The sequence below is a fragment of the Tachypleus tridentatus genome, chromosome 7 (assembly GCF_004210375.1).
Source record: "Tachypleus tridentatus isolate NWPU-2018 chromosome 7, ASM421037v1, whole genome shotgun sequence".
Lineage (NCBI taxonomy): Eukaryota > Metazoa > Arthropoda > Merostomata > Xiphosura > Limulidae > Tachypleus > Tachypleus tridentatus.
Genome location: NC_134831.1, coordinates 118,623,847 through 118,651,812, shown reverse-complemented (window position 1 = coordinate 118,651,812; position 27,966 = coordinate 118,623,847). Strand labels below are relative to the sequence as shown.

Sequence of the window (27,966 nt, the reverse complement as noted above, 5' to 3'; positions counted from 1 at the left end):
CTTACACTGCTAAATTAGGAACGGCTAGCTCAAATAGCCCTCGTGTGGCTTTGCGCGAAATTCAAAACAAACAAACAATAAAACATAAATAATCTGCAGGCAATTCAAGTTCTTGCTTTCAACATCAAATTATCGTTATTTGCTGTGTCACTGGTACGACAAAACGTGAATATTCGTTAGAAACATCTAGTTGTCCAAGGTAAACTAACCCTTCATTACTGTTATACACAAGGTTTCGAAAATCTCAAATATTTCATCTTTTCAAGAAAGCCTAGCAAACACAAACAAGCCAATAATTTCCAAAGCATTTTCAGTGTTAAAATAGAATCGATTTCACTATTGTTACCCGAAACGTAATTTTAGAAGGGCTCGTATTTTCTCACAAGTATATTTTTTAAAACAAAGGCTTTGGAAAATTGAGATATTCGTATCAAACAGTTGTAGTTTGCAAGACCCACAATCTAGCAGTATTTATCACAGCATCGAATCTTCAAACTGTTTTACATAGTGATGTAGAGGGTTCGCAGAATACCTTTTAGATAAAAACGTTTATGCGGAAAATCATTCTAAATAAAATATATTTTTTTAAATTACTAGCAAAAAGTATAATCATGAAATAACGGAATTATACCTAAGACATGTGGGAACTATATTAACTATTTTTCTATATTAGTTGTGTTTCAGTTTTTGAAAATAATGAGTTAGAGAAACCCAGACTGAAGTCTTATTATTTGTCGCTAATGTTAGTACAATAACCTTTTACAACGCTGTAATCAGTTGAAAAGTACCGCGGTTAAAAACAACTGTAGTTCTATAAGTTGGCAAGAGATGGAAGCAGTTTTAATATCACGTTGGACCAAATTTGGTAAAAGGATTTAGGGTAACCTGATATGGGAAGAATGAAATACGTGATGTAGGTCACCCAGCCATAATGGTTCTTTAGAAGTACGAGGGCTGTTCAAAAAATACGCGGACTGACGTTATAAAACAAAATGTATTTTATTTAGAAGTTACAGGTCTGGGTCCCCTTCAAAGTACTCTCCTTCCCAACGCACACACTTATCCCAACGGTGTTTCCACTTGTTGAAACAGTCCTGGTACGCTTTTTTTGTAATGTCCTCCAGCTCCTTCGTCGCATTTGCCTTAATCTCGGGAATCGTCTCAAATCTTCTTCCTTTCAAGGGTCTTTTGAGTTTCGGGAACAAGAAAAAATCGCAAGGAGCAAGGTCAGGTGAGTAGGGGTGGGGGTGGGGAAGAACAGTGATCGAGTGTTTGGCCAAAAACTCACGAGTTCTGAGGGCTGAATTTTGCAGCAACGCGGTGCATCTTCAATTTTTCGGTCAAAATCTCGTAACAAGATCCAACTGATATCCTACACTCTTCAGCAAGCTTCCTGACAGTCAGACGTCGATTTGCCCGCACCAGGGTGTTGATTTTGTCGACGTGTGGGTCGTCAGTTGACGTGGAAGGACGCTCATCATCTTCAATGGACTGTCGACCATTCTTAAAACGTTCATGCCACTTGAAACATGCCGTACGCTTCATAGCAACATCACCGTATGTCGTGTTAAGCATAGCAAAAGTTTTAGTCGCAGATTTTCCAAGTTTAACACAAAATTTCACAGCAAGTCGTTGCTCCTTCAGGTCATTCATTCTAAAATCCGCCAAACGAAAAAATCGCACTTCACTTAAAACCGCGCAGCTAATACACAAATGAAGATATCTGCAATCGGGAAATGGCGTCGTAATCAGCTGATCTGTGCGAACCTAGCAACATCAAGCGGATTCCCCTGGAACCAACTGGAGCCGCGCAATTCAAAGAGTCCGCGTATTTTTTGAACAGCCCTCGTAGATTTTCGTGATCACTGAACCCATATCTGGTAGAAGATTTGGGATTTTTGTATCTCCTGGGATCAGAAGAAGTCCTCTAGTTGTAACTGCGTTCATATTTCCATATTTATAAATATTTTAGGAAAAATGAAATTAAAAGGTTATATTAATCACGCGAGGAAAACTTATAATGTGCGATGAATATAGACGTGAGCACTTCTCACTATTAAATTTAACAACTCAATGTAAATATTAAAGTCACCTAAAAACTAGCGAAACTAACAATCAATAATTACATATTCTTTTAAAGGGTTTATTATATACCAAAATAGAATTATAACCATAAATACATCATTACATATTCTTTTAAATGGTTTATTATATACCAAAATAGAATTACAACCATAAATCGGTGAAAAGTTTAGAATTGCTTGTGAGAAAAAGTATGTTCCCCAGTGGAACAATGGCAAGTCTACAGCGCTAAAATCCAGGGTTCGATTTCCTTCGTTGGAGATAGAAGATAGTTGTAAAACAAAAAAGTGAAGTGTCGAAAAGGCAAATATTCCGTTTTTCCATTCATGTAAGTGACCAGAAAGTGTCGTTTGGAAAACTACTTACGATGGCTACATGAATCTCAAAACAGTATTCTAGTAATTAATGGTAATAACGAAACAACACATCTTTACACCATACTAGGGAGGAAAAAAGAGGTCTTATGACCAAAATCAGAGGATAATCATATGGTTCACAAGTTAAAAAAACACGTGATTGCACACCACAGGCAAGTTCCCTAATGGCGTTTGTTTTCATGTACGTATACATCCCCATGGGGTAGCAATAGAAGTAACCGAGGAGCATGATCTGTACGTGGGGTTCTCTGCTGAAACAGCGATAAGTCTACGGATTTACAACACTAAAACAGGGGTTCGATTCTCCTCGGTAGATACAGCAAATAGCCCGATGTGGCTTTGCTATAAAAAACACACACTATACATGGGAGCCTCTGTGGATCATGATGGGATATCTGGACCATGCAGAGCGCAAAGCATATTTTGCCAGTTTGGGTGAGTTGTATTTCTCGAACTAGAGCAGCAACACTTCATAGTCCCCAGAATTCGATTTCGTTGACAAAATAGTTAATATGGAAAAATGTATACAGACATTTGTAATGAACTGAACTTAGGACTTTCGCCTTCATTTATATGTAAGATTGTTTAGAACATTGGCTTTTTCATATACTTTATTGAAGGATATGTAAAGATACGTCTAAAATGATTTATCAGTCAGAATAATGTAATCTGTTTATCTGCTATACGTTTAACTTTCAAATCCATAAAGTAAGGTTGAGTGTGTTTATGTGTTTGTGTGCCATGTAACTCGTCCATACCTCTGGACTCACCAACTTCTAAGTTTTACCAAACGAATTGTCTTGTCTCCAAGATCTGTATAAAAATAAAACTTTTCACCCAACTTAGAAAACCTGGGTATCTTGTGAAAACCCTCTTTCAGAGAATCCCCAAAAGCAAACCCAAAATTTATCATTAATTTACATTAGATTACGTTAATACGTAGGCCTAATAACCATCGTTCATAACTTGGTAAAAGAAATTAAATTTGAATTATAACAGAAATGATCATTAAATTGGAAAAGTGTAAAATAGTAGTTCAATCATTAAATTTGTATTACACAGGTCCGGTAAATGTGGTATGAGGCCTAGGGGTCGCTACCATGTTAGAACTTCAAGGCACGAATAACAGCTTTAACAAAATTTTCCGCAAGCTCTCGTAAGAGGTCAAAGTTTGTCTTGAATGTGGATAAATATTAAAATAATCTTTTATAGGGCGCTATAATCGCCATTTTCAACTTAAGACAATTAAAGATACTGTAAGTACTTGATTTAATAGTTTACCATTATATCCTTGCAGTTTAATAAATGATCGTTCTTCAAGCACTTTATAGATATTATTGTACTAAATCAGTAAACTTGTGTTACTGATCAGCCAGGGAATCTTCAGATTACACAATAACACCAATAGAAGACTACAATAAATATCAAACACTATTTTCAAAAAAAACAAAACAAAAAAAAAAAACGTGTTAGGACATTTTTCAATTGTGGTTGTATTTTTTTTCCAGTTTAGTCCCCCCAAAAGCTGTTTTTTCTTTTTCGTAGGATGGTAGAGTTGTATTGTGTTTTACTAATGTTTTGATTTGTAACCCCCGCTAGTGTTTGGTGGTTCCTAATTTTGAACTGATAAATTAGAGTTAATATATTATCGAACCTGCGGGAATAAAAACGAATGTTTCACGTGTTTCTAAACGTTTGAAGAGTTTTAAACTTTTCGCGCAAAGCTATCTGCGTCATTGTTTCTAATTTTGAACTGAAACCAGGAGAAATGTAGTTAGTCAACAGCATCCGCGGTCAACTTTCGGACTATTCTTGTCTGACCAAGACCCTGCGGACTTATAACGCTAAAAACCGGGTTTTGATACCCGTGATGGACAGAGCACAGATAGCCCCTCTTAAAGCTTGGTGCTCAATTCTAAACAAACGAGGCCCAGCGTGACCAGGTGGTTCGGGTGCTCAATTCTCAATCTGTGGGTCGCTGGTTCGAATCTCCGACATACCAAACATGCTCACTCTTTCAGCAGTGAGGGCGTTATAATGTGACAGTTAATTCTACTATTCGTTGGTAAAAGAGTAGCCCAAGAATTGGCGGTGGGTGGTGATGACTAGCTGCCTTCCCTCTATTCTTACACTGCTGAATTAAGGATAGCTATCTAAGATAGCCTTTGTGTAGTTTTGCGCGAAATTCAAAAAACAAACAAAATTTTTTCACCGAATAATGTGGTTTGATTATTAATCTTAACAGTACACTAGCCCCCCAGACCACGCCTAGTCCTCATAGTTGTAAACACCTGTAAGACCAATTTGTTTATGAGAAGTCGTTAGAAATTGACAATTGTTTTAATAATTGAAAGTGAGACGAAGTTTTCTCATCAAAACAAAACACTACTGGCTTGCAAGTGTTGTATCTATCAGTGCTATTAACAATCAAGTTTTATTTGTAACAATATTCATGCGTAAATTTTAAGTTTAGTTTCGGATTCACCGGTGACATTGCGTTGCTTGTCTTATAGAACTCAAAGCGAAAAGAACACAATTAACGAATTTCAGTTATTCACTTGTAGTAACTATACGTATTTATCTCTTACGTCACTAAACGGTGTTTGGCTTGGTTACTGTCAAGTGCATAGCTACGCAAGCTGGCTATGGAGTATCGAAACCTTATTTTTAGCGTCCTAAGCCTATATACTTACAATTGAACCATTGCAGTGGGTGTGATTGATTGATTGTTTTGAATTTCGCACAAAGCTACTCTAGGGCTATCTGTGCTAGCCGTCCCTAATTTAGTAGTGTAAGACTAGAGGGAAGGCAGCTAGTCATCACCACCCACCGCCAACATTTTAGGTACTCTTTTACCAACGAAGAGTGGGACTGACCGCACATTATAACGCCCCCACGGCTGAAAGGGCAAGCAGGGAGTGTATGTGTTTTCTTATAGCAAAGCCACATCGGGCTATCTGCTGAGTCCACCGAGGAGAATCGAATCCCTGATTTTAGTGTTATAAATTTGTAGACTTACCACTGTACCAGCGGGGAACTTTTTGGAGGGGGTCACTAAATGATGCACCTAACATGTTAGTTTTTAACATTGCTAAATCTTATTTTCAATATTCCAAAACTGTCATTAAAATAAAACTAAATATTTCTCTGAGATCCAACTAAAATATAAGAATTTTCTAATCAGTGATGACGAGAAAACTCACTTGTAGAGAAAAATATATATATGAAAACGGCTCGTTTGGGTTGAGTTACCTCATTCTTTCTTTGTGAGCCTGACGATGACCGAAGAAGGTCGAAATGTTGTTCGCTCCTCTACATAAAAAAATTTTCTCAACCCAAACGAGCCGTTTTTACATAAGAATTTTCTAAGTAATTATAAGCCAATTTTGTCATAAGTAACAGACTGTTGGTTTTAAGAAGCTTTGAAATAAATGTCTTCGTTATTTTGAATTTCGCGCGATACTACAGGAGGGCTATCTGCGCTAGCCGTCCCTAATTTAGTAGTGTAAGACTAGAGGGAAGGCAGCTAGTCATCACCACCCACCGCCAACTCTTGGGCTATTCTTCTTTTACCAACGGATAGTAGGATTGACCGTCACATTTATAACGCCCCCACGGCTGAATGGGCGAGCGTATTTGGTGTGACGGGGATTTGAACTCGCGACCCTCAGATTATGAGTCTTGCACCCTAACCACCTGGCTATGCCGGGACCCTTCTTTATTTATCTAATGAGATTGCTATATTTTGGTTATAGGTGATGTAGTTTTGTTTTCTTCATGGTAGTTTGTAAATATGTTTATTATGTATCCATTTATTTTATTAGGTTTCTATTGAGTTTATTATGTAGTTTTATTATTATTCTTAGAACCCATCACCTAACGATGTTGAGGTTATTCCTGCGCCATTTTTACGATTAGGAGTGGTCCATGTGTATCACTACATCTTCTGAAAGTAACGTGTATTTATATCAGATATGACATAAGGGTCTTCACCAAATACAGTTTCAAGCTAGTACGTTTAGAACCTGTAACATACCGCACTTTCAGAGCCAGTGATAAATTTACGAACTTAGAATGATGAAATCGGGTTTTTGACCTAACCGATAGTCCAACCTGGGTTTGCTCCGAAATAGACACACAAAACAAAGTCCGAAACGTTGTTAGAAACGTTACAATCAACATATTCGTCTTAAATTTCAAAAGTATAATTATTTAGAGAGTTGCTAGATTGTTAAATCATTGGCTTTCTGTGTTTTTATAAAACCTCTCTGTCGGTTTCCTTTTTATCTTCTAGCTACAAATACTTTGCATGACATCTGAAATTCACGTATCTCCTCACAGTTAACGTCAACAGTGGTTCAGTTGTTTGACGTGTATTTCTACTACTGGTGGATACTTTCAAATTTTCGTTCGACTTAAATAATTGTATATTGATAAACAAATCATCTGTTATACGTGTCTTATGTTGACGTTGGGTACATCAACAAAGAAAACGATTGATTTCAACGGGTTAAAGTGAACTTTATTTCAAACAAAATATAGCATAGTATTGGGAAGTGAGCCAAAGACTGTAAAACAAATAATCTGCCTTTTAGATGTATATACATGTTACTGTTTTAAATTGAAAGAAAAATATGTTATTTTGGCTAAAAAGCAAAAACAGACGAAGGCGTCAAAACACCAGGCACGATAATCTGTCTTCATCAAAGGAACTGGTTCAGCTCATCCTGAGAAATAAAACCATCACCTGAAAAACAAAGTAGGCCGTTTTCTGTTAATAATAAAAGAAGAATATCCTGGTAGTGGTTTTTATAAGTAATATATACAGTTAGAACAAGCACGTTTTTCATTATTATTATTGTAAGAATCGATAACTACGTTTTGAATAACCCAGTTATATTAAACTTTCTACTGTGCAAAAACTCGTTAAAACTTGACTCCAAGTAAAACAGCCAAATGTGTTCCAAGTATTTCATGTTTCGCCACAGATTATGTATTCAACAATAAGGAGTCATGGTATGATGTTAACACAGATGTTTTACCAAAAAAATAAGGAGTTATGGTATGATGTTTACACAGATGTTTTACCAAGAACAAGACATCATGGTATGGTGTTCACACAGATGTTTTACCAAGAACAAGACATCATGGTATGGTGTTCACACAGATGTTTTACCAAGAACAAGACATCATGGTATGGTGTTCACACAGATGTTTTACCAAGAAGAAGACATCATGGTATGGTGTTCACACAGATGTTTTACCAAGCACAAGACATCATGGTATGGTGTTCACACATATGTTTTATACACAAATCTGTGATCATACAGTACAAACACAAATGTACCAAAATATTCAGTTCAATAATAATCGTTGAACAGATTTCACCTGAACTTCTTCACTTCTGGTATTCTTTCATCGCCTTCAATTCTATCCTAAAACTTGTAATAGTAAGAAGTGTTTTATAAATAGTAATATTTTTAGAGTGATTTAGCATCTTGTATACCACTTACCGTTTAAGTCCATAGTTTTTTCAGCCACAAGCTTAGTAAGTGTTGGGTTCCTGTTGACTTGATCTACGAACCACTCCAGAGGAATGGACCTGAAAGGTAGAACAAACGTTAAAAGTGCACGTGAGATCTAGTGTTAGAGAAATTTTTTTCCTCTTCCATTCTTTTAACATCACGGACACACACGTGCCCCCTTATGGAGCACTACCACATACATAACCTTTGTTTAAATGGTAAAAATGTGACATTAACGAGATGTTGGTTTGGAAATTGAATATCCTCTTTCAAACTGCTAAAAGTTTATGACGTTTAAGATAAGTAACGAATCATTAAAACGTGTGCTTTTTTTGTTTGCTATGTATCTAAAATACACTTGTTGCTGAAGTAGTTGTTTATCTCTAAACATGACAGTGAAAGGGTAAAGCTGGAAAAGGACCAGAAACAGACTTGGGTTTCTATTATCCAAGTATCTAGAAATGACAACACATTCATCCTGTAAACATCCAGAACACCTGACGTCTACGTTTTTTTATTTTCTAAATGTCTCAAATACGTATTTTCAAAACCTTTATTCACTAAATGCTCCAAATACCTGTCGTCAACACCTTCGTTGTCGAACTCCTCGAATGTTCTTTTACCAAATCCCCTTGCAGTTGACAGGGCATTGTTCCGAAATCCTCTTTCGTGCCTCGAGAAGGGATCAGTTGGTAAACAATCAGACGTGATCATCAGAAGACAGGCAGCAATAATCACATAAATGGTTCGGGTGAGCATTTTTTGTTTTATTCGGGTTGTTGACCTGTAAAAGAAAACTAGGTAAAATATTGACCCGATGTTTCCAGAGGCGTCTTGAGTAACCAATGAAATAGGAGAAATGTGAAATGCATATTTGTTTATACCTTTCTGTTTATCGAAGAAAAAATACACGTTAAGTACTTAATAAAATATGTGCATACAACCAAGATACAGCTGTGCATAAAACAGTTAACCCTGGTAATATATGAAGTGATATACACAAAGTTTTTGTACAGTAATATAGAATCAGTACAGATTAGCTGTATCATAAATATATGAGGTCTGGTATCTCTTGAAAGTCAATAAACCTTGAACGGTGGATATAAAAGAAATAAATTTCAATGGCCTAAAACGATTTTGCAATGGAAAGATAGAAGATAAAGACATGATATCTAAGGTTAGAACATTCTCTTAAGTCGCACGCGCTTCTTTAAGCCGCGTAAAAATTCATACTAGGAAAACATGCATAGACAATTGTAAACGTGTCTAAAAATGACATCACGATGTTTGTTAGATTGTGTCCCATCGATTTGGTTCACTACTTTCAAATAACATAAAGCATGTGTTTTCTCTCTCTCGTTTGTGGTCTCCAGAGGCGATAAGTCTGCTAGCTTGAGACGCTAAAAATTAGGCTTAGACATCCGTGGTTGGGAGAGCACAGATATCTCAATTTGTTCATTGTTTCTTCTTAAACAGAGTCTCAGTTTTATAATACATTTTGTATTTTATTGAAGCTTTGGTAAAAATAATTTCAAATTATTTGACAGCCAATAGAAAAGTTCTAATAAAATAAAGTAACAATAATATATGATTAGTATACAAACAATGAGAAGCTGAACTGAGGACCCGGCATGGCCAGGTAGTTAAGGCATGTAACTTGTAATCTGATGGTCTTGGGTTTGAATCCCATTCGCACCAAACATGTTCCCCATTTCAGGTCTGGGGGCATTATAATGTGGTGGTCAATCCCGCTATTCGTTGGTAAAAGAGTAACCCAAGTGTTGGCGGTGGATGGTGATGACTAACTGCCTTCCCTCTAGTCTTACACTGATAAATTAGGAACGGCTAGCGCAGATAGCTCTCGAGTAGCTTTGGGCGAAATTCAAAATCAAACCTGAACTGAGACTTACGCTCATTTTGATTAAACGCCCAGATCAGAGATCCCTAAAATTCAGGCCTATCTCCTCCTGAACCTGATCTACTGACCAGAGGGAGCATCCACTACCACAAAGCCTTTGTCTGGCTCTTTGAATCGAATAGCGGGATTGACTATCACTTTTATAATGCGCCTAGAGCTGAAAGTGCGAATCGTGTTTTTATCATTACTCTGACACTCGACTTTGTCCTAAAGTGACAATAAATAACTTCCGAAAATTGGCTATATTAACAACATTTTTATTAAATTATGGCAAATTAAAGAATGAATACAGAGTTTGTTAAACTTATGTTTCGTGAGTATTAACTAGAAAGGTATATCAATGAAACAGCTTCAGCCACTACGAGTTAACAAATGAACTAGACAAAAAAAAACAATAATTTTGTTTATTTCTTTTCAGAACAGCGCGTGTTTTAACTATCATGATATTATATCCCTCTCGTGTGAAAGGCGTTACTTGAGGATGGGGGTGAAACAAAGGGATTATTTATCTATTAAGTACCGGGGAAATTATTTGTATTAAACGTTCAACGTTTTTACTTGTGTGACTGAAGATACTATGACACGTGATTGATCATTATCCATACCACAGTGAACTTTATAGACTTTCAAAACACTGTTCATTAATACGTAGTGCATACTTCCAGGATAGAGTTGTTCTCATTTTAGCATTAAAAAAAAAAAAAAAGATAATTGGTTATACCTTTTAACATTTATTCTCTCATAACATAACGAAACAAAATACGGGGTCTTACTGAACTTACTAAAATCCTAGCATATTCTACCAACATTCTATAAGAAACGTATGAGATGATAAATGATGCATGTCCCAACCTGAAGAGACCCCTGTTGAGAAAAAAATCAAACAGAAAAAAAAATAATTAAAGGCCAGAAACTGAAATGAAAGGAGAAACGAAAAGGAGGAAGAAATTACACACAAATAAAGAACTTTTCCGGAATATGTCGCCGAAATTACAATTATCAAACGACCATAACAGTGTTAGAATTTATACCTAAACAAAAACAACTTCAGAAAATTCCATCACCTTGAGGCGTGCATTACGTGTTAATACCCGCTAATCCAGTTCTTTAATTTTTACAAAATATTGCGTTTATAAATAAAATAACAATGTTTGGAATGTGATAAGTTTGTAGACAGAATTACAATATGATCCTACTGATATTTAATAAGCACGGTAAAACTTTATTTTTCACTATTCTATACTTTTGTGTTTTAATACATTATAATAAGCTATCTGTACTCTGTCTGCCACTGGGCATTGAACATCGGATCTTAGTGTTGTACGTCCGCAAGTTTAATGTTGACCCACTGGAGAACTACAGAACTCTTGATGAAATATTTGTGTATTCTAGAATCTGACAATATTTTATTTATTTATTTTATTTTGTTTTCTTTTTATCCACTCTTCTCTTTTTATTATTATTTTATTATTATTATATTTAAATACGCCCCTTTAATTGTTAAATTTGTTTGTTTATTTTTTTTGTTAGGGTTTTTTTTAAATTTCGCGCAAAGCTACTCGCGGGCTATCTGCGCTAGCCGTCCCTAATTTTGCAGTGTAAAACTAGAGGGAAAGGCAGCTAGTCATCACCACCCACCGCCAACTCTTGGGCTACTCTTTTACCAACGAATAGCGGGATTGACCGTCAAATTATAACGCCCCCACGGCTGAAAGGGCAAGCATGTTTGGCGTAACGGGGATGCGAACCCGCGACCCCCAGATTACGAGTCGCACGCCTTAACCCACCTGGCCATGCCGGGCCTTGTTTATATTCAAGCACACAGAGGACTATCTGTGCTCTGCCCGCTACGGGTATCGAAACCCGGTTTTTAGTGGTGTGAGTACACAGACACACTGGGAAGCTTAGTGGCTGGCTATAAGTAGTTTTATTATTCTTTCTCCTACCTCATCTGGATGTTTTAGAATAAAAGTGCTCCGTAATTAATGCTCAGAAATCACCTGGTGACAGGTTAAAGTACAGAGCCAATTCTACGTTTTCTTCGAAATATCAGTTTTGATATATTTACTGAACAATAACCAAGTTGTGAATTTTCCAACATGACGTAAAAAATTCATTTTCGCAAAAACTGTCAAATTCTGTGAAATCTATTTCGAAGCCGTTCTCTATCTCTCGTTGTCGGCTCGCTCTGTCACGATTCTCTACAAATCCCTGGCATAAAACTTCTGTTTGTTTCAGCAATATCTCTTTTGATCCGCGCAACAACTCAACTGGAGTCGAAACTGAGATTACTGTATTCTAGATATATAACTACAGAAGGTTTTCTACCAACCAGTTAAAATCAATAGGACATTCGTCACCTTGTCTCAGCTTAGCCTTATATGGAGATTCAAATTAAGGTAAAAAGAAATTGAAATCGAACCGGAAAATAAGATCCTTACAACAATAGCAATTCTGTCAAACTCCTGTTTATTTGATTGTTTGTTTTTTTCAGGAAACTAATTTCCTGTTTTTCTCCACAACATCTCAACAGGATAAAATATCGAAACATTTAGATAATATAACATATTTACTATTTTGTAACAGTTTTTATTAGAGTTTAATACCAGCCAGTCATGGTTCCTTCCTATGTACACGAATATTAAACTTAAATTCAGTGTCTCGTTTTATTTCATTCGTTCTAAAACAAACATTAATAACAGTGCAGTACGTAATACGTTACAGTTTAAATTAACGCAGTTTTTATTAACGGTTCTGTGTTTTCTTATAACAAAGCCACAACGGGCTATTTGCTGAGTCCATTGAAGAGAATCGAACCCCTGATTTTAACTTGTAAATCCGTAAAGTTACCGCTGTACTAGCGAGTGGCTTTGTTGACGGATTATACCTACTCTACAGATTGGATTTAGTTACACAGAGCTACAGTTCAGTTTGATACCAATTACATATTTTTATGTTGATGTAATTAATTAATTAATGTAATTGATTGGACTTGTGTATTTTATGTATATTTCAGTTTCTCGATATCCAACATTTTTTATACTAATTTCTTAACCTTTATTTGTTGTCAAGCGCATAGCTACAGAATGGGCTATTTTTCCCATTACACATTGTGCTTTCAAAACGCTGATAGTTCTTAGCAGCCAAAAAGATGTCAGTATATTTTCGTTTTGTTTGTTTGTTTGAAGATAAGCACAAAGCTGCGCAATGTGCTATAGTGCTCAGTCCTTCACGGGTATCAAAACCCGCGTTTTGGAGATGTGAGTCTGCATAGATACTGATTTACCACTGGGGGGCGTATATTATGGTAATAATAATGTTTTATTTCTGTATGCTGTTATCTACGTATCAGCAGAAAATTCAGTCTCTCATATAACTTACCAACAAAAGTATGTTTGCTTTCTCTGTTGTCCAGGTCCGACACGGCCAGGTGGTTAGGGCGCCTGACTCGTAATTGAGGACCGTGGGTTCGAATCGGCCTCACATCAAACATGCTCACCCTTTCAGTCGTGGGGGCGTTATAATGTTTCAGTCAATCCCACTATTCGTTGGTAAAGGAGTAGCCCAATAGATGGTGGAAAGTAGTGGTGACTAGCTGCCTTTCAACTGTTAAAGTAGGGATGGCTAGTGCAGATAGCCCTCGTGTAGCTTTGCGCGAAATTCAAAAGCAAACAAACAAATTCTCTGTTATCCACCCATTTCTTATAATGTTTGGTGTAATCGTTAATAAAGATATATTCGTCATCTGTCCTTTCGGTGGATAGCTACAGTTGCTAAACAAATTATAAAAAATATATAAACACGTATTTGTAACAGCCGCATTAACTATATATTTATATACAAGACGCCTATGTAATTTTATGGAAGGGCAAAGTGTGGCTTAACGGATAGTGAGGCTTAACGGATAGTGTGGCCGGAACACGACTCCAAGAGCTCATGATTTGCAGCCGTATCTTCAGAAATTTCTGCACACTCTGATGGGTGTGTGTGCGTTATAAGAGTGACAGTCAAGTCTCACTATTCAATTAGTAGCCCAATAGTTGGCGGTAGGTGGTATTGACTAGTTGTCGTCCCTCCTGTTTATCTGTTCGAAATTCGGAACGGCTAGCACAGGTAGCCCTTTAAAACGCTTTCCGCGAAAACTAACGTAAACAAATTGTAAACACGTTAAGTGCGCTATTTGGGCCCGGCATGGCCAAGTGTGTTAAGGCGTTCGACTCGTAATCCGTGGGTCGCGGGTTCGAATCCCAGTCGCACCAAATATTCTCGTCCTTTCAGCCATCGGAGCGTTATAATGGTACGGTCAATCCCACTATTCGTTGGTAAAAGAGTAGCCCAAGAGTTGGCGGTGGGTGTTGAGGACTAGCTGCCTTCCCTCTAGTCTTACACTGCTAAATTAGGAACGGCTAGCGCAGATAGCCTTCGAGTAGCTTTGCGCGAAATTCAAAAACAAAACAAAGAATAAGTGCACTATTTATTGCTGTTTTTTTTGCTGGCATTGTGCGTATTTGTTTTCAAAATCTCACTATCAAACTTAGTTGGTATTAATTTTACTTTTTTTGTGTTATCATCTCTTTCATTTGCTCAACTGATTCCTTTGACAACACAGAAAAGGATAACGAAGGTTAGATACCAGAATACAGTGATAACGAAGCTTACTGAGAAACCTATCAATTAATATGGTTCGTGGTACTTGGAACAAACGTATGTCACGTGCGAATCACTTGATCAAAGCTTCTCGGCGTTACGTTATATTTTTCTCGTTTCCTCCAGAATGCTGGTCTCTTCACACAAAAAATGAAAGATACAACAACAGTGAGAGTATATACGCCACCAGTACACAATTATACCGTAATCCAGGGATCGCGGGTTCGAATCCCCGTCATACTAAACATGCTCGCCCTTTCAGTCGTTAGGGCATAACCAGTTGGTTAGGGACGCTGGGGTCGCAATCTCAGGGTCTCGAGTTCGAATCCCGGCGTTATAATGTGACGGTCAATCCCACTATTCGTTGTTAAAAGAGTAGCCCAAGAGTTGGCAGTGGGTAGTAATGACTAGCTGCCTTCCCTCTAGTCTGACACTGCTAATTAGGGACGGCCAGCGCAGATAGTCCTCGTGTAGCTTTGTGCGAAATTCAAAACAAACAAACAAAGTCGTTGATTTTTCTTTTCCTTCATGAAAACTTAAAAGTCAGTTCGGAACTGTGTAAAGGTCCCGTATTCTAAGCGATGTATTCATTTTTGAAACGAGATATGATGAACAGTGTCCGTAATAATTTCACTTGCACGAAAAGCAAACATTTTTTTAACAACGACCTTCATTGTTATGGAAATGTTATGTGAAGTCGTTGACACTACAAAGAAACGCATGCGCACTAAGAATGCATAAAATGAGGAATCGAAGGAGAAGATGGACTCTTTAGATTATCAAAACTGTTTCTATACACTACAAACACTTGTTAGCTATCTCAGTGGAATAAAGTTCTATAGAAGAACAAGTTATCGTATGTTGTAAGAACCCAAGCAACGACACACACCCATCAGTTCTTTTCTTCAATGTGCCTGGCATGGCCTAGCGCGTTAAGGCGTGCGCTTCGTAATCTGAGGGTCGCGGGTTCGCGCCCGAGTCACGCCAAACATGCTCGCCCTCCCAGCCGTGGGGGCGTTATAATGGACGGTCAATCCCACTATTTGTTGATAAAAGAGTAGCCCAAGAGCTGGCGGTGGGTGGTGATGACTAGCTGCCTTCCCTCTAGTCTTACACTGCTAAATTAGGGACGGCTAGCACAGATAGCCCTCGAGTAGCTTTGTGCGAAATTCCAAAACAAACAAACAAATCTTTTCTTCAAATTAAAAATGTTCTATGGTTCTAGTTTTACAATTACGATAACGAAATAGCAAAGCCTATCTGCTTAGCCCACCGAGAGGAATGAATTCCTGATTTTAGCGTTGTGTTGTTTGTTTGTATTTGGAATTTCGCACAAAGCTACTCGAGGGTTATCTGTGCTAGCCGTCCCTAATTTAGCAGTGTAAGACTAAAGGGAAGGCACCTAGTCATCATCACCCACCGCCAACTCTTGGGCTACTCTTTTACCAACGAATAGTGGGATTGACCGTCACGTAATAACGCCCCCACGGCTAAAAGGGCGAGCATGTTGGCGCGACGGAGATGCGAACCCGCGACCCTCAGATTACGAGTCGCACGCCTTAACACGCTTGGTTATGTTGGGTTCTTTTTTTAGCCTTGTAAATCCGTAGACTTACTGATGTACTAGCGGGGATCATTTGAATATCAAACTGCGGTGACAAACATACTATATATTCGAACATAGTCGAAGTGGTATCTGTACAATTTTGTGTGGAACCCTGCCCATTGCTTTTCGTAATCTTAACAAACATAAACGTTCCGTATTAATTTACAACTTAAGACATACACATATTTTAAATGTATGGTAAGGTTATTGCATTCATGTATATTCTTTATTTGTTTGTTAAATTTCGCGCACGGCTACACGAGGGCAATCTGCGCTAGCCGTTCTTAATTTAGAAGTGTTAAACCAGAAGGAAGGCAGCTAGTCATCACCAACCACTGCCATCTCGTGAGCTACTCTTTTACCAACGAATAGTGGGATTGGCCGTCACATTATAATGCCGGGATTCGAACCCGAGACCCTCAGATTGCAACCCCAGCGTCCCTAATCAACTGATTATACCAGACTCCCTGAAAAAAAAACTGAATGTACTTGGAAAGAAAGACTCGTCACTGAATGTACGTCTTTCGTAACTTGACTTGGAGAGGAAAACTTTCGTCACGAGAAAAGTACAGGGAAAAGACTCCTAATAGGTCGTGGATAACAAAGAGTTTGTGGAAAACAATAGTTCGTGAACAACAAAGAGTTTGCTTTGCAGTCAACGAGTCATTAAAGTTCAAACTACGTTAGTTGAATATTACTTTCTACCTAATAAAAATAACTGTTTCTAACTTTTTAATCCTAAAGTTATGTATTGTTATGCTTAAGTTACGTACTATAATACTTAAGCTATGTATAGTGATACTAAAGCCACGTGTGGTTTGTTATGCATAAGGTATGTGTTGTGATCCTGAAGTTATGTATTGTGATACTTAAGTTATGTATTGTGACCCTTAAGTTATGTATTGTTATACATAAATTACGTGTTGCGATCTTGAAGCTATCTATTGTAACAGTTAAGTTATGTATTGTGACCCTTAAGTTACGCATTTCCACATTTTTTTGATATAAGTACATCTTGTAAGTATCTATGCAACAAATTAAAAATACCCATAAATGTCTGTATTTACATACAAATCATTGTTCATATCAAGTCACGTGGAAGAGGTGTAAAAAGACTCGGGTGCTATCTTATCATTTAACATTAACAGTTACAAATATCGTATAACAACCAGAAACAAATAATGTTTACTCTTCAGGCAAGTACTGTGTCGTGTTTTTAAACACACACACTATCTACTTTTAGTTGAATGTAAACTTGTAGAGATGATAACTTTAAGACGCCATCTTTTAATCTCTGTTTTGGGGTTTTCGCAAAAGTTTATAAGTTGATCTCATGGAATCCAAAGTTAGTGATACGGTTGTAATTGGTTTTCAGTGAGAAATAAATCCCAAGGTGAAAATAATTATTCAATTTAAAAAAACAAACAGACACACAGAATGTCATAAGATCGTACCAGGGTAATGAAGAGTTGTCTAGAAAGAAAACTGTTTTAGGCAAACGACTTCGAGTTTTGTGTGTCTGGATATTAAAACCAACGACATCAGAAGAAAAGAGTACTTTCAGAAGTTTAGCCCATCTAGTAAGCATAACACAAACATCGGTGTATCTAATAACAAATAACAATGTACGGTGTATCTAATAACAAATAACAATGTATTGAGTAAATCAATCAATGCGACACCTAGAGAATACAATATGAACTAAGAAAAGTTACTGGAGAAAGATTATGTTTTAAAATAGCAGCTCAAACAGGGTTGTATCCAAGGCAGGTAACCTAAGCAACATGATTTTAAGGAAGCAGAGATAAAGAAAAATCCACTAATTCTGTATCTAGGAAGTGTTTCTACTTAAGTGTAACCCAATAACTAGAGTTGACGAAGGATGGCCTAGAAAACAGAAGTCTGATGCTGGGAAAGAAGACCAAAATGACATATTAAACCTCTGTTCGAAACATAATTAATCTTTAATACCACTCATCCAATTCGACATCGTTTTGTTTTTTATAAATAGAACGTAATTACTTGGATGGAATGTAAATCATGTAAACATCTAATTTATTCAACTCACTACAATAAATTATAAAAAAAAACATCTCGAATCATTTCCGCGTTTAGAAATGATTGAAATTCTAACAATTTTTTGGCTCATTTTATGTTCAAATCCCCAGAGATTTTATGTTCACTCACCTGTATGTAACACAAGTTGGAAGGTTTCATATTTTGTCCACTGAAGTTCACGTTACGTTGGAAAGATGAACTAGAATATTCACTGATATCGCTTCTCCCACTGTAACAGCCAAGGGTTTGTAACACGAGTTGGAAGGTTTTAAGTTTCTCGGAAAGTGAATCGTTGTAATAATAATAACAATAAATTCCATTTTTATTTATTTTATTTATTTTCAACGGGACGTGAACTTCAGTGGAAAAATAGTGAACTAGAATCCTGTTATATTCACTGATTTCGCTACTCCTAGCAACAGACTAGTTTAACAGACTTTATAGCTCTTCATTGTTGCTTGAACGAGAGAAACAAATAAATAAGGTAGGCCTCATATATTGGTTCCTCACATATTGGTTAAATAAGAAAAGCTTCTTCAAGTTTGTCCTATACTCTCTAATAATGACATAAAATGCTTTAGGTGTTTGAATAATGGATATTAATTGTGACGCTATATCAAGTTATCCAAAGACCTAAAATATTTTGGGTTATGAGTGCTGAGTAAAGAAAATATATCTGAACCAAACACAAGTTTTCTTAATAAATTTCACATAACTCTGAAAATATCAAATAGTCTTCGCAATTAAAAATTAAATGTCTGTAACTAATGGTTGTCTTTTTGTGTGTGTATGTGTTATTGTCATATACGGGCATCAGGCTTTTCCATAGTTTAGCAACAAATTCATGGTGTCTACCTTTTTCTGACAATTTTCAGAATGTTCATTATCAGAAAAATATTTCTTTCCATCAATGGAGAACTAAGCAGTTACCACCAAACTAAGTTTCAACGATTCGCGGTAATTTATGTACTATCTATTTTTATGGAAGGCGCATAAGTAAGCTCAGTATTGGGCCGAGCGTGACGTAATGTGTAATGTGCTCGTGCTGTGAAGCCGACCCATTGCCGGAAAATAGCTTATAATGGAAGCTGTTAGCAGGTTTAGATTACTTTAACTGCACTATTTGCGCATTGGTTTAATTTTTCATATTCACTGTTCACCACAATTCGATTTATTATGAATTAATTGGGGGATAATAAGTGCCCTGGGGAGAGAAAATAAAAAGTCTCCAACTTCCTTTCAAACAAAGAACATAAATACTTTCTAATTACATACTTTTGTATTGTTCATACGAAGAATGACTTAAGGTGTGCGTGTTTTTCTTATAGCAAAGCCACATCGGGTTATCTGCTGAAACCCCTGAGGGGAAACAATCCCCTCATTTTTGCGTTGTAAATCCGTAGAATTACCGCTGTACTAGCGGGGCGCTGACTTAACGTTAACCACAGAAGTCAAATAATTATGAAAAATGGAGTCAAAAACAATACCTTGATGATAGCCTGTAAGTTCGGAATTAAAACATCAGATCATTGATCAAAGTTTACTTTAAATGAAAATATATCCACTCAAACGTTCCTTTTTTTATTTACAGTTACGTTTAATTACGAGCGGGACGTAATTACTTCGATAAAAATAACAAATCATTAAACAGTGTGAATTATTCAATTCATTATAACAAACTATAAGAAATAATCTAACAGTTTACGCTCGCTTCCGAGTTCAATGACCAAGGTACCTTTGTTTCTATAAATTTTATAGTAGGACGTCGCAATTGGCCCCGGCATGGCCAGGTGGGTTAAGGCGTACGACTGGTAATCTGAGGGTCGCGGGTTCGAATCCCCGTCGCACCAAAAATGCTCGCCCTTTCAGCTGAGGGGGCGTTATAAAGTAACAGTCAATCCCACTATTCGTTGGTAAAAGAGTAGCCTAAGAGTTGGCGGTGGGTGGTGATGACTAGCTGCCTTCCCTCTAGTCTTACACTGCTAACTTAGGGACGGCTAGCGTAGATAGCCCTTCTGTAGCTTCGCGCGAAATTCAAAAACAATCAAACAAACATAGCAATTAATACGTTCACAAATAAGGAAGGTTTTGTGTCGCAAAATAACTCGTTTTGTGACGGATGTTTTTAACACAAGCTTATAATTGCTCTTTTGAGCAAGAAGACAGCTATAGCTTTAATAAACATGACTTTTAACGTCTTAATATAGAGTTTGGAACCTTCGTTTTGATTATATTAGTAAAAATTATTTAGTATTAAAAATGAAACGATTGTTACTTCTACACGTTTTAGTTGGCTTTCTTTAAACTGAACTTTGAAATACCTTACGGGACAAGAGAACGTTGTATTTTCTGTGTGTAATATGTTATTTTTTTCATAAAAACTTAGTAGATTTTAACTCTCTTTCTTTTGATCGAGCCCCAGCATGGCCAGGTGGCGCTCGACTTATAATCTGAGGGACGTTGATTCAAATCCGCATTCCATCAGATACGTTCGCCTCTTCATCTATGGGAGCACTATAATGCGACGATCAATCCCACTATTCGTTGGTAGAAAAGTATTCCAAGAGTTGGCGGTGGGTAGTGATAACTATCTGACTTCCCTCTAATCTTACGCTGCTAAGTAAGAGATAGCTAGAGTAGATAGTCCTCGTGTAGCTTTGCGCAAAGTTAAGTAAACAAACTACTTCAATCTGAAGACATCAGGATCCACTGTTCGCGTCCCATTGAGGCAAAGATCCTTTCCACACTTCGGGGTCATGGGTGAGCTACAAGATTACAGTTTAGAAGTATCTTCATAAAATTAACTTTTGTTTCATATGTTTAATAATTTTAGCATTTTATTGCAAATAAAACTAGATTAACCTCACAGAACAACGTCAACAGAGTGAAAGCCATAACTGATGACAATATTATTAATTTATTCCTGGTTTATTATCGTGTTGGAACGTTGACTAGCTTACAACATAGTGATAGTTTAGAAAACTAAGTTTGATTATAATGTGACTTAAGATACAAGAACTTATTTCCAATACATTCATGTATGCCATAGATCCTTATATATTGAAATTGTAACCCTTGGAAACAGTAACCATAGCGATTACTTGGTTTGTGTTCTGATCTCTGCAGTGGAAAAGGAAAGTACATACGTGCTTCAAAATACTGAATCGAACTTGTAGCAAATCTAATTATGTTCTCGAGAATATAATAGAATGCAGAGTCAAACAGCTCGGGAACCGATGTTCGTTAGCTTTAATGTTCCCACCTTTATCAGGAAGAATGTCTCACTTCCTTAAAGTACAGTTTTCACAGGCCTTCGATTGACGAGGGTTAATTACTTATAATTAAGAAATGGCGCGTGCTTGCCCTTAATTTCCTGTACATTAAATTCATAATTGTATTTTCGAGTGAGACAAAAAAATTACTTCTGACAGAACTGAAACTTTTATTCGTTCAATAAGATTTATGTTTTAGTTTTGATGCACCAGGAGGATAAAAGCTGATAGTTTTAACTTTTATTTTAATTGTTTTCTAATTTGTTTTGTAGATATAGGGGTAATTGTTTGTTGGTTTATTTTGAATTTCGCGCAAAGCTGATCGAGAGCTATCTGCGCTAACCATCCCTAATTTAGCAGTGTAAGACTAGAGTGAAGGCAGCTAGTCATCACCACCAACCGCCAACTCTTGGGCTACTCTTTTACCAACGAATAGTGGGACTGACCGTCACATTATAGCGCTCCCACGGCTGAAAGGGCGCACGTTTGGTGCGACGAGGATTCGAACCCGCGGCCCTCAGACTACAAACAGAACGCCGAGTAGCTTTACGTGAAATACAACCAAACCAAACTATTAGCATTTAATAACCTTTCCTTACTAATACTTAGTGCACTTTTCCAGCTAGCGATTAATTGGAATGGATTTGTTGTTGTTTTGAATTAAGCACAAAGTTACACAATGGGCTATCTGTGCTCTGCCCATCACGGGTATCGAAACCTGGTTTTTAGCGTTGTAAGTCCGCAGACATACCGCTGAGCCACTGGGGGGGGGGCTAATTGGAATGGAAATATCCGATTTGAGTTGTAACTGTTGGTGGGCTTTCAAAATGGAAAGGCTGTTTAAGAACTCTGAAAGCTCAGAAACATGAAATAATTAGAGCTCGAATGTGAGTAGAATAAAGGTTACATCACAATAACACTTATTTTCGTTCAGTACGATAAAAATGTAACATTTCAGAACTCATCAAGTGTACAAACACGCAAGAATCCAAACAAGCCTTAAAAACTGTATGTTCATGAGCAAAAACGTTGTATACTAAATACGTTTATGATTTTTTCATTCTTGTTTAAACGCTTAACGACCAGGAACAGTGTTACTCTGGCACTAAATCTACTACTACATTTATATTCTAGGAAACGTCGAATCAATTAAAAAAAAAAAAGGTAATATTGGTTTATTTTGTGAAAAATAACATGTAACATTGTTCAACAAATGGAACTGAAAAACAATGATTTGATGACGTATAAATAGTATTAGTTAAAGTCTGAAATTGACCACAGTAGTTTGAAAGTTGAACCGGAAAACAAGATACTGGTTAAAGTTTGGACTTTTTTACAGTCAATGGTACAAACAATGATTTGAAAACTGAAACAGAAAAAAATACTATAAACAAAAGCTTGACGTCTGAAACAGTGATTTGTAAAGTTAACCAGAAAAGTGTGATATTATTAAAAGTTTGGATTTAAAAAAAAAAACAGCGGTTTGAGGACTGGATAACGAAACATGGTATTGTTAAATATTTGGAGTTAAAAACAATGTTTCAAGGACTGGATAACGAAACATGGTATTGTTAAATATTTGGAGTTAAAAACAATGTTTCAAGGACTGGATAACGAAACATGGTATTGTTAAATATTTCGAGTTAAAAACAGTGTTTCAAGGACTGGATAACGAAACATGATATTGTTAAATGTTTGGAGTTTAAAAGTGTTTTGAGGACTGGATAACGAAATTTGGTATTGTTAAAAGTTTGGAATTAAAAAAGTGGTTTAAGGACTGGATAACGACATTTGGTATTGTTAAAAGTTTGAAGTTAAAACAGTAGTTTAAGGACTGAATAATGACATTTGGTATTGTTAAACATCTGAAGTTAAAAGCAGTAGTTTAAGGACTGAATAACGACATTCGGAAAATTGTTAAAAGTTTGGAATTAAAAACAATGGTTTAAGGACTGAATAACGACATTTGATATTGTTAAAATTTGAAGTTAAAACAATGTTTTGAGGACTGGATAACGGCATTTGGTATTGTTAAAAGTGAGTTAAAAACAGTTAGAGGACTGAATGTTGTGAGATGGTTCATAACTTCGTCTGTCATATTCAAAACAGTGATGTTTGAATTGCCACTAAAATTTATTGGATTGTTAACGTAGAGTTTGTGAACAATTTATTACAATAAGTATTGCTAAAGTCAAATGGTTATTAATAAAAAACAACAACTACCCCCCCCCCCAATGGCACATCCGTATATCTGCGGATTTATAACGCTAAAAACCTGATTTCGATACTCGTGATGGACAGGACACAGATACCTCTTTGTATAGCTTTGTGATTAACTACAAACGAAACAGACGACGGAACATCTCATGAAAAATAAAAATCATACGACAAAATATTAATACGTACAGTCTGTGGGTAGAACCCAATGATTGATTATTGATTGATCATGTTAAAAAGTAGAATCTATAAGGTTCTTTGATTATTGATATTTGTGTCTAAAATTTTTTTCCAACGTTTCTTGGGAGCATAACAACATAATGTTATTCATGAGATAAGAACATAGCAACTTCAACCCATGAAATGTTTGTTTGTTTGTTTTTAAATTTCGCAGAAAGCTACACGAGGGCTATCTGCGCTGGCCATCCCTAATATAGCAATGTAAAACAAGAAGGAAGGCAGCTAGTCATCACCACCAACCGCGTGACATATGTAGAGGAAACTTTTCTCTTGGGCTACACCTTTTAAAACGAATAAATATTATCAAATATCAGGCCGTCCATTATATATATTGTCTCTTTTGATTTGTTTGTTGTTAAACACAAGTGCACGATGGACTATGTTTGCCACCGTGGGTATAAAACCTAGATTTTAATGTTTCAGTCCTTGGACGTAGTACTATTGCATCAACAACACTCTTTTGGATATAGTACAATTGTTTATTTGTTTAAAATGTTCGCACAAAGTTACACGAGGGCTATTTGTACTTTCCGTACCTCGAGTACACAAGGGCCATCTGAATATAACCATCATGCCGGCCCCCCATGAAATGAGGCTTTCAGAATTTAATATTACACAATACAGATAATGTAAAGTATTGAAGTCTGTCAAGTTAATAATGCTCATTTACTAACTAGACTAACTAGTTATTCGTTGAAATGTTACTTATTCAGACAAAACGCCATAGAGTATTATTTTCCTCAAATATGTCAACAAAAATAAATTTTAACTTCTGTTACTCTCACATACGGGAGTCAGGTATGGCACAGTGGTGAACTTTCCCAAACTGTGATTCTGATAATTCCAAGTTGGCGTCCCATGGTCGCAAAAAACACGGTTCAATCGTATTATTTGACCTGACAGTATTACCTCAACGGTCAGTGGAGAGGTAGTTTAGCCTTTCCTCTGATCGCTTTGTTCCAAACTAATGATGGTTATATTCAGATGGCCCTTGTGTACTCGAGGTACGCAAAGTACAAATAGCCCTCGTGTAACTTTGTGCGAACATTTTAAACAAATAAACAATTGTACTATATCCAAAAGAGTGTTGTTGATGCAATAGTACTACGTCCAAGGACTGAAACATTAAAATCTAGGTTTTAATACCCACGGTGGCCAAACCTTATATAGTCCATCGTGCAGCTCTGTGTTTAACAACAAACAAATCAAAAAGAGACAATATATAATTCTAATGGATAGAGATGCCTGATATTTGATAATATTTATTCGTTTTGTGTTCCTAGGTGTACTGATTACAATTTTAGGAAGAAAAGTTTCCTCTACATATGTCACGGCCCGGCATGGCCAAGCGTGTTAAGGCGTGCAACTCATAATCTGAGGGTCGCGGGTTCGCATCCCAGTCGCGCCAAACATGCTCGCCCTTTCAGCCGTGGGGGGCATTATAGTGTGACGGTCAATCCCACTATTCGTTGGTAAAAGAGTAGCTCAAGAGTTAGCGGTGGGTGGTGATGACTAGCTGCCTTCCCTCTAGTCTTACACTGCTAAATTAGGGACGGCTAGCGCAGATAGCCCTTGTGTAGCTATGCGCGAAATTCAAAAACAAAACAAACAAAACATATTATGTTCCGTTAACGCTCACCACCTACAATATTTGACAACTGACTCCTGTTGTCTGATGAACTTCAACCTTTTATGACAACAATGTTTAAACACAAAAATAATTAAAAATTCAATTTTAAACGTTGGAAGAATTACATTCTAAGTTACTAATTCTGTAACATATCAGTTTCATAAAACATGGACACGACCTTAGTAACGACCTTCATAATGGTTTTAGATAGCCATATTATGGTGGATAACAAAAAGAAATAATAACCCATGGGTAATGAGTTTAGAATACGTTACAAAGTCGTATCAAAGGTTTCGGATAAACCTGCTAACAGATAAGGTTTTTACAGCTTTGTTTCTGTTTACAACAGGATCGAATAGTTCCACTTTCACTGCAATATGAACGTTATTTCTAGCACGATGTTTTATAAAAAGTAAACTTACAAAGAATGGACTTGTTTGGGTCACTATGCTGCGCTGTCAAGATATTATAATTAGACAGTATAAGATAAAGCTGTACATTTTCCATTCAAATAGTTCTTATCTGTTTCTCTTCACTTATTTATCGATAAACATAAAGCTTCCCAATGGGATATCTGAAGTCTGTACTTTATAGCGATCAAACCCCAAATTGTGGTTTTATAATCCTTCAAGCTTAAATTTCAGCCAGTAAGAGACAATTTTGAATCTGTGATAAACTGAACTATCGATTAGAATAATTAATTTTTGTCTCTGATTTGTTGATGTATTTCCTCTATATAGTTACTGTTAACTGTTGTCTTTCTTTGTAACAGGTAGTAAACCTGGTGATTTAATACTAGAAGTATAGTCTGCAGTACATCTCCTACGCTGTATTACACAACAGATCTGTATGCGTTATAAGATAATTCCAAATTAAATATTTTCTTCTAAGATTTAAATCTAGCCACTAGGGGTCAAATTTAGAATATGACGATCATTAAAAAGATTATTCAATGGTTCAGTCAAATAAAACTCCGATAATAGTTGTTGAATCCTTTACTATTTTCCAATTATGGTTTAATATCATACACAGACACTTTATTAATTAAACAGAAGTATTTTAGATGTGATGCTATACACAACTAAGTTGGCTTATTTGTTTTCGCGCATGGCTACATAACAAGCTATCTGTGTTTTTATTATTAACCTTCGACTAGTTATATAAGATCACAAAACAGAATAATAATTTCGAAATTTCTTGTCCTCTGTTGGACAGCTCATCCAGAAAAGTTTAACAAGACATCAGATTAGTAAGGGAAACATAGTCAGACTTCGTAACCTCACAACGAGCAAATTGTCTTTAATCTGACGTTTAATTCCAGAATAGATCTGATCCGAAGTATGTCTGTGTGCAAAAAAAGACAAGCCGAAAGTTTAGAAAAACATAACATAATAGTTGTTTTACTTCCGCAACTTTATAAAGAGAAGCGAAACGTTAACCATTAATCCTGATTTTCAGCAAATTTGGACACGAAATAGCCGTTCTAGTTGGTAAGGTAACCTTTTGATAATAATATATTCAACAAATAACCTAGGATACTTCCCCAAGAAACAAAAAACAGCAACCTATTACATTACTCATACTTGAAATCCAACTCACTCAAAAGCAACTCCAACCTTGATTTATCTTGTCGTGTAGATCGGTGTCGCAGGGTAAGTTTGATGGTTCCTGAGCAACAGATCTCGTCTGAATCTGATCCTGACAAATCGCTACTTATTAAACAGCTCTTTCTTCCTACTCTCAAATACGGGGCTCTAATCGCCAATTTTATAAGGATATTTCCACGAGAGGGCGTCAACTTGTGCCCAACCAATAGAAACGTAAACTCACTTGGCAAGAACTTAAGACCTCGCCCCCGTCTGAACTTTAGAAGCTGGCTAGAGAAAGAAAACACCTCTGAACGCCCACCCAAACACATACCTGACGCAAACCATATTGGACTAAAAATTTTTCGATATCTTTATTACGAAATAATATGTTTTTTGTACATGTTGGAAAAAGGACATTCTAATTTTAATGTGTAATTTAATGAACGTTAAGTAATAGCAGCCATTTGCTAAAACCTGTAAAATGTACGTTTTCAAACAAGTTTAGTGAATAATAGATAATGAACTCAGTGTTTTGCATATAGATTTATATATATTTATATGCCTTTTAATTGATACTTAAATACCCCTAACTCAATTTATTTTTTATAGTTTAAACATAAAACTCTTTAATTTTAAAACATTACACACTTTTCCAGTGAGTCCTTGTTTTTGATAAAACGAATTACTTTAAGTTACTGGTTAGTTTCAAGTTGTCGTTTTTCAGTTACAAAAGAAGTGATAACTTTCCTCGAAAAATAAAAACCAGCAACGGTTTCTCAGTATACATTGTCTCGTTGGTTCACGC

The 27,966-nt window shown here is 36.4% G+C and overlaps 1 protein-coding gene across 1 annotated transcript; it reads right to left on the bottom strand.

The window, feature by feature from the left end:
• Nucleotides 1-6,959: 6,959 nt before the first annotated feature.
• On the bottom strand, nt 6,960-27,417 carry LOC143258088 (allatotropins-like). The gene is made up of 4 exons (XM_076517108.1): nt 27,189-27,417; nt 8,562-8,768; nt 7,973-8,061; nt 6,960-7,206 (listed from the first exon to the last, which is right to left on the bottom strand). The coding sequence occupies exons 2-4, from the start codon at nt 8,741-8,743 to the stop codon at nt 7,163-7,165; spliced, it is 315 nt and encodes a 104-aa protein (XP_076373223.1). The 5' UTR covers nt 8,744-8,768; nt 27,189-27,417; the 3' UTR covers nt 6,960-7,162.
• Nucleotides 27,418-27,966: the final 549 nt, after the last annotated feature.

What these genes read in the sequence shown, in the direction of transcription:
- LOC143258088 (XM_076517108.1), bottom strand. Translation starts at nt 8,743, where the DNA reads ATGCTCACCCGAACCATTTATGTGATTATTGCTGCCTGTCTTCTGATG. An exon ending in AACGAAGGTGTTGACGACAG is followed by an intron (nt 8,062 to 8,561) that starts GTATTTGGAGCA and finishes TCTACCTTTCAG; the next exon opens with GTCCATTCCTCTGGAGTGGT. An exon ending in AAAAACTATGGACTTAAACG is followed by an intron (nt 7,207 to 7,972) that starts GTAAGTGGTATA and finishes TTTGTTTTTCAG; the next exon opens with GTGATGGTTTTATTTCTCAG.